The 8,108-nt window shown below is 32.0% G+C and overlaps 1 protein-coding gene across 4 annotated transcripts in view; it reads right to left on the bottom strand.

Annotated features, from left to right (window-relative positions):
- Positions 1–6,858: 6,858 nt before the first annotated feature.
- LOC128256389 (protein apterous) overlaps positions 6,859–8,108 on the bottom strand; it is a 37,524-nt gene continuing 36,274 nt past the window's right edge. For all 4 annotated transcript variants that reach the window (XM_052986716.1, XM_052986717.1, XM_052986719.1 and 1 more), the window contains 2 exons: positions 7,901–8,097; positions 6,859–7,811 (listed from right to left, as the gene is read on the bottom strand). In XM_052986716.1, coding sequence (XP_052842676.1) covers positions 7,638–7,811; positions 7,901–8,097 — 371 coding nt within the window. In that variant the 3' untranslated portion in view covers positions 6,859–7,637. The remainder of the gene's footprint in view (positions 7,812–7,900; positions 8,098–8,108) is intronic.

Genomic DNA, 8,108 nt, shown 5'->3' with positions numbered 1-8,108 from the left:
TACATTAACCATTAACTTATTATAAGTAACTGATATTTTGATATAAACTTTATTAATAATTATTTAGCAAATATCACTATGGACGACAATACATGTAGTGACGATGCGCACCAAGAGCCTGTGCAGAACTGAAAATCTGCTGTGATGGTCCGATCGTGACAAGTAATACACCAATAGAAAGGTATAGCTAAATGAATAAGAATTGCATACCAAGAGTTAAGAAAAATTAATTGTTCGCGGAGATAGAAGCGGTGAAAGTGACATACTAAAAATGAATTACAGCAAATTTGCTTGGAACCGATGCCCCGCTCAAAAGTTATTAAAAACAAGAAAGAAAGCAAACTTCGGCAAGCCGAAGTTCATATACCCTTGCAGCTATTGCAAGAATTAAACATTTTTGAAAACATTAAAATTATGATTTACTTTCGTATATGTTTAAAAACATTGAAGCTATGATGATTTGCAGCTCAATTATTTGATAGTTATTTTATATATTTTTATTATTTCTAAGGGATCTATATGATATAGACGTCCGATTTTGATAAAATTTAAACCATAATTCTGAAATATTTAACCATTGCTATATGTCGAAGAACTAAACAAAAATTAAAAAACAGAAAAGTTATAATTTTTTTCATTTATTTTTCCGATTGTTCCTATGAGAGCTATATGATATAGTCGTCCGACTTTGATGAAATTTAATCCGTAAATCGGAAATATTTAACCATTACTAAATGTCGAAGAACTAAACAAAAAAATAAAAAACAGAAAAGTTATAATTTTTTTTCATTTATTTTTCCGATTGTTCCTATGGGAGCTATATGATATAGTCGTCCGACTTTGATGAAATTTAAACCGTAAATCGGAAATATGTAACTATTACTAAATGTCGAACTAAACAAAAAATTGAAAAACAGCAAAGTTATAATTTTTTTCATTTATTTTTCCGATTGTTCCTATGGGAGCTATATGCTATAGTCGTCCGATTTTGATGAAATTTAAACCGTAAATCGGAAGTATTTAACCATTACTAAATGTCGAAGAACTAAACAAAAAATTGAAAAACAGCAAAGTTATAATTTTTTTCATTTATTTTTCCGATTGTTCCTATGGGAGCTATATGCTATAGTCGTCCGATCCGGCTCGTTCCGACTTATATACTACCTGCAATAGAAAGACAACTTTTGGGAAAGTTTCATGCAGATAGCTTTAAAACTGAGAGACTAGTTTGCATATAAACGGACGGACAGACGGACGGACAGACGGACATGGCTAGATCGACTCTACTAGTGATGCTGATCAAGAATATATATACTTTATAGGGTCGGAAACGTCTCCTTCACTGCGTTGCAAACTTCTGACTGAAATTATAATACCCTCTGCAAGGGTATAAAAAGTACTTTTTTTATACCCTTGCAGAGGGTATTATAATTTCAGTCAGGTGAAGAAGACATCTTCGACCCTATAAAGTATATATATTATTGATCAGCATCACTAGGAGAGTCGATCTAGCCATGTCCGTCTGTCCGTCTGTCCGTCTGTCCGTCCGTTTATATGCAAACTAGTCTCTCAGTTTTAAAGCTATCTGCATGAAACTTTCCCAAAAGTTGTCTTTCTATTGCAGGTAGTATATAAGTCGGATCGAGCCGGATCGGACGACTATAGCATATAGCTCCCATAGGAACAATCGGAAAAATAAATAAAAAAAATTATAACTTTGGTGTTTTTTAATTTTTTTTTAGTTTTTCGAGATATAGTAATGGTTAAATATTTCAGAATTACGGTTTAAAGTTCATCAAAATCGGACGACTATAGCATATAGCTCCCATAGGAATAATCGTATAGCTGCCATAGGAACTATCAAATAATTAAGCTGCAAATTATCATAGCTTCAATGTTTTTAAACATATACGCAAGTAAATCATAATTTTAACGTTTTCAAGAGTATTAAATTTTTTAAATATTTGCAAGGGTATATGAACTTTGGCTTGCCGAATTGGCTTCTTTTCTTGTTTTGGGAACCTTTTAAAATACAAAAGCTTTCTACATCGTTTCTCAATTTCAACAACATGTTGGACTTGTTTTAGAGTTCTGGAATAATTTTTTTTGTAATGGGCAGGAAGTTATAAAAAAAAGTTTGTTGTGTTATTGTTATTAACTAGCTTATTTAGCGGAAAATCGCTTAAAACAGCTAAACTTAGCACGGATATAACTTCTAAAATTGTTAAACTAGGTTAGCTACAAACATGTGCAATGTCATTAAAAAGGTCAAATGCTAATGCTAATAATTGGTCTAAATAAAATTATTTAATTTTTATTTTTATTTTACTCTTTGAAAATATTTAAAAAATTGTTAAAGTTGATTTTTGTTTATTGAATGAATGCTTTCGAAAGTTATTAGGCAACCAAAACGGCAACTTTTCTCAGTTTGTAGAAGTTATCCACTTCCAATTTGGTGAGGAAAATTCTATAAAAAAAAGTTTCAGGTTAAGGGAAGAAGATTAAATAAATTAATTAAATTACATATATAAATTAAATTATATAAACTAAATAAATAAATAAATATTATTTTAATTTCAGTCAGAAGGACACATTCCCGACCCCAACAGGATCATTAGGAGAGTCGATCTGGCCATGACCGATTGTTTGTCCACTCGTTTCTACGCAAACTGGCACATCAATTTTAAGCTATTAGTAGAAATTAAAACGAGCCGGATCGGACGACTATATCATACAGCTCCCATTTGAACAATCAGGAAAACATATTAAATTATAATGTATATTAAATGTTGTTATTTTGAATATATCTATACAAAGTAATGGTTTATAATTTGGTTTCAGATTACGGTTCTAATTATACCTTTGCAGAGAGTATTATAATTTCAATCAGAAGAAGGAGACGTTTCCGAACCTATAAAGTATATATATTCTTGATCAGCATTACTAGGAGAGTCGATCTAGCCATGTTCGTCTGTCCGTCCGTTTATATGCAAACTAGTCTCTCAGTTTTAAAGCTATCTGCATGAAACTTTCCCAAAAGTTCTCTTTCTATTGCAGGTCGGAACGAGCCGGATCGGACGACTATAGCATATAGCTCCCATAGGAACAATCGGAAAAATAAATGAAAAAAAATTATAACTTTGCTGTTTTTTAATTTTTTTTTAGTTCTTCGACATATAGTAATGGTAAAATATTTCCGATTTACGGTTTAAATTTCATCAAAATCGGACGACTATAGCATATAGCTCCCATAGGAACATCGGAAAAATAAATGAAAAAAAATTATAACTTTGCTGTTTTTTAATTTTTTGTTTAGTTCTTCGAGATATAGTAATGGTTTAATATTTCAGAATTACGTTTTTAATTTCATCAAAATCGGACGACTATAGCATATAGCTCCCATAGGAACAATCGGAAAAATAAATGAAAAAAAATTATAACTCTTCTGTTTTTTAATTTTTTGTTTAGTTCTTCGACATATAGCAATGTTTAATTATTTCAGAATTATGGTATAAATTTTATCAAAATCGGACGTCTATAGCATATAGCTCCCATAGAAATAATAAAAATATATAAAAATAACTATCTAATAATTGAGCTGCAAATCATCATAGTTTCAATGTTTTTTTTTAGCACATACTCAAGTAAATCATAATTTAAATGTTTTCAAAAGTATTTAATTAATGCAATAGCTGCAAGGGTATATGAACTTCGGCTTGCCGAAGTTTGCTTTCCTTCTTGTTTAATTTTTTTTTTAGTTCTTCGATGTTAAATATTTCAGAATTACGGTTTAAATTTCATCAAAATCGGACGGAAAAAATTACAACTTTGCTGTTATGAAATTTTTTTTTTACTTCTTCAAGATATTGTAATGGTTAAAAATTTTAGAATTACGGTTTAAATTTTATCAAAATCGGACGACTATATCATATAAAAAAATAGAATATAACTATCTATTAGTTGAGCTGCAAATCATCAAAGCTTCAATGCTTTTAAACATTAATGCAAGGAAATCATAATTTTAATGTTTTCAAAAGTATTTAATTCTTGCAATAGCTGCAAGGGTATATGAACTTCGGCTTGCCGAAGTTAGCTTTCTTTCTTGCTTTTCACCATATTTCTTAGAAATTTTTTTACATTTTTTATAAATTTGTATAATTTAACTATATGTAATTAAATTTAAAAAAAAAAACAAGAAAGGAAGCTATGTTCGGCAAGCCGAAGTTTATCACCCTTGCAGCTATTTCAAACATAAAATATTCTTGAAAACATTAAAATTATGATTTACTTGCGTATATGTCAAAAAGCATTGAATATATTATGATTTGCACATCAATTATTCAATAGTTCCTATGATAGCTATACGATATCTTTTGCGATTTTAATATAATTAAAAGCGTAATTCTAAACTGTCAAATTAATAATAAATCAAAAAAATATTAAATAAAATTACAAAACAGAAAGTAAAATTTTGAAAGAACATTTTTTTTAATATTTTTATTTTTTTATGGGAGCTATTTGATATATTCGTCCGATATTGATAAAATTTAAGCCGTAATTCTAAAATTAAGAAACAGCTAAGCTATAATTTGTATATCCTTGCAGAGCGTATTATAAATTCAGTCAGAAGTTTGCAACTCAATGGTTCCTATATAAAATCGGAAAACGATATCATATAGCTGCCATAGGACCTATCAAATAAGCTTCAAATAGCTTCAATGTAAACATACACGCAAGTCAATCATAATTTTAATGTTTTCAAGAATATTTAATTTTTGAAATAGTTGCAAGCGTGTATGAACTTCGGCTTGCCGAAATTTGCTTAATATCTTGTTTTTATACCCTTGCAGAGGGTATTATAATTTCAGTCAGAAGTTTGCAACGCAGTGAAGGAGACATCTCCGACCATATAAAGTATATGTATTCTTGATCAGCATCACTAGGGGAGTCGATCTAGCCATGACCGTCTGTCCGTCCGTCTGTCGGTCCGTCTGTCCGTTCGTTTCTACGCAAAAGTTGTCTTTCTATTGCAGGTAGTATATAAGTCGGAACAAGCCGGATCGGACGACTATTGAATATGGCTCCCATAGGAACAATAGGAAAAATAAATAAAAAAAAAAATAACTTTGGTGATTTTTAATTTTTTTTTAGTTCTTCGAGATATAGTAAGAACATTAAATTTTTGCAATAGCTCCAAGGGTATATAAATTTCGGCTTGCCGAAGTTTGCTTCCCTTCTTGTTTTCAATTATTTTTCCGATTGTTCCTATGGAAGCTATATTCTATAGTCGATCGATCCGGCTCGTTCCGACTTATATACTGCCTGCAAGAGGAAGACAGCTTTTGGGAAATTTTCACGCAAATAGCTTTAAAATTGAGAGACTAGTATGCGTACGGACTGGCAAACAGACGGACGGACGCACGCACGGGCAGACGGACATGGCTAGATTGACTCTCCTAGTGATGCTGATCAAGAACATATATATACTTTATAGGGTCGGAAATGTCTCCTTTACTGAGTTACAAAAGTTGCAAGGGTATAAAAAAAGGGTTTGTAGAAAATATTTGCTAAACTATAGAAATCATTTTTAAATTTCCTAACTTTAATGTGTTTTTTTCTGAGCTGCCTCTTCTTAATTTTTTAATATTTATAAGTAAAATCGCCATTGCTTTAGAAAATATATACACTAGTCTCTTCTAAAACTAAGAAAAACTCCTTTTAGTTTAAATATATTTTAACAATCCTAGAAATCTACTTCTCTATAAAATAGACATTTTTTATAAACAGTCCCTATTACTTATGGCTAAAAAATCCCCTTATAAATAGAAAAGAATTTTCTAATATGTTAGCCTAGTGAGTTAATGTCTTGGAACATTAAACATTAGAAGTCCAAATCCCCTACAAAGTATTTAAATATTTATGATTTTTATGGAAATGTTCTGTTTTTATACCCTTGCAGAGGGTATTATAATTGCAGTCAGAAGTTTGCAACGCAGTGAAGGAGACATCTCCGACCCTATAAAGTATATATATTATTGATCAGCATCACTAGGAGAGTCGATCTAGCCATGTTCGTCTGTCCGTCCGTTTCTACGCAAACTAGTCTCTCAGTTTTAAAGCTATCTGCATGAAACTTTCCCAAAAGTTGTCTTTCGGACGACTATAGCATAAAGCTCATATAGGAACAGTCGGAAAAATAAATAAAAAAAAATTATAACTTTGGTGTTTTTAAATTTGTCTATAAGTTCTTTGACATATAGTAATGGTTAAATATTTCAGAATTACGGTTTAAATTTCATCAAAATCGGACGACTATATCATATAGCTCCCATAGAAATAATAAAATTATAAAAAATAACTATCTAATAATTTAGCTGCAAATCATCATTGCTTCAATGTTTTTAGACATATACGCAAGTAAATCATAATTTTAATGTTTTCAAAAATATTTAATTCTTGCAATAGCTGCAAGGGTATATAAACTTCGGCTTGCCGAAGTTTGCTTCCTTTCTTGTTATTTTTATTTTTTAGTGAGCTGACTTTTAAAGACTAGTAAGCAAAAGCTCTTTTATTGCATTTTCCTTTCATAACTTTATAATTGATCATATTTTCTTGTATTTCAATCCAATTACAGAAACCGGACTCAAGAAAGTGGGCAGAAAAAAAATTAATATAATATAAAATATATTATTACAGATGTTATAATAGGTACCAGCCGGCAATAGAAAAAAGACTTTTGGAAATCTTTTCATTTTTATAGCTTTATAACTAAGAGACTAGTTTGCGTTGATACGAGCGGTTTTTAAATTCCCATAGCAGATTTATTTAAACAAAACAGCTAAGCTGAAAACATATTGATTGATGGTTTAAATGATTTTTATTTGGCTTCTATGGTAAGACTTATGGTTAAACTATTTGTAAGTATAAATCTCTCTGTGTTCACGTCGTGTTCACGGTTACACGTCGTTTTCATAACTTAATGACAGTTTCGTTTTGATAGCTCTTAAATCCCTGTCTGTTGGCGTAGGCGAAGCTATTATTTTTTCGTAATAATACATGTACATATCCGCTATTTTGTTACGACTGCTCTCGCTAAACTAAATTCATCTCTAACTATTAATTTTGGGCAATAAATATTAGATACATATAAATACGTACATGCATATCATTTTAAGTAGATATATGCACTTTATGTAAATAAATAGTGATGTGGTTGCTTAAAATAATAAGAATATATTAACAATAATTCTGTGTCTACGTAAGTATATAACCCATACAAATCAAGTACATATTTACAAGTGAACGATAGATCTATAGAAACACCATGGGAGGCAAGAACCAACTGTGAGGTACTGGCAATGGCCAAGAAGCAACTACAAAAATACATAATTTACGCGAATTTCAACAGCTAGGCAGCTTATCAAACAACATTCTCTAGGCATAATACGTATGCATTCATCAAATCAATTCGGTATTGAGTGGAACGCTGATTCCCGATTTTATTCCTATCCAATGCGACTATTCAAGAGTTCTCCGTTTCGGATCTTCACCCGGATCGGACGTATAATGTGGAAGTTGAGTGCAGCGCCATGCTCGTTTCCCACTACCATCCCGTTTCCGCTCTTCCTAAGCAGCCGTTAGTCCAGGTTGAGTGGCGGTGTATTATTTGGGCCGCCTAATATAAACGACGTAGGACTATGTACTGAGATGCTATCGAGATCCAGAGCGCCGTCACCCTTCTCCAGCAAACCGCTTCCATCCTGCTTCATCATCATTCGTCGCCACTTGGCCCGTGCATTTTGAAACCATACCTACAGAGAAAAAAATATCCAGTAAGCGACTATCATCAGTTGGGATGGTTGGGTAAAAGAAGCTGAGTGCGTCGGAGGGGATCACTCACCTGTAGTACTCTCTTTGGTAAACCTGTTTTCTGTGACAACTGCTTCAGATCCTTGGCGTCGGGGTTGTGATTAATGGCAAAGTAGGACTTCATGGTCCGCAGCTGGTGATGCTTAAACGATGTGCGCATTCTCTTGGTGCGCGACGAGGAGCTCAAGTGGGAGCCCCGTCCGAAGTCCACGTACTCAGTGTTGAGATCTGCAATCAAT

This window comes from Drosophila gunungcola (genome assembly GCF_025200985.1).
Source record: "Drosophila gunungcola strain Sukarami chromosome 2R unlocalized genomic scaffold, Dgunungcola_SK_2 000017F, whole genome shotgun sequence".
NCBI classification, from domain to species: domain Eukaryota; kingdom Metazoa; phylum Arthropoda; class Insecta; order Diptera; family Drosophilidae; genus Drosophila; species Drosophila gunungcola.
Note: the sequence above shows the minus strand (reverse complement) of the source record. Positions and strands in the feature narration are given on the sequence as shown.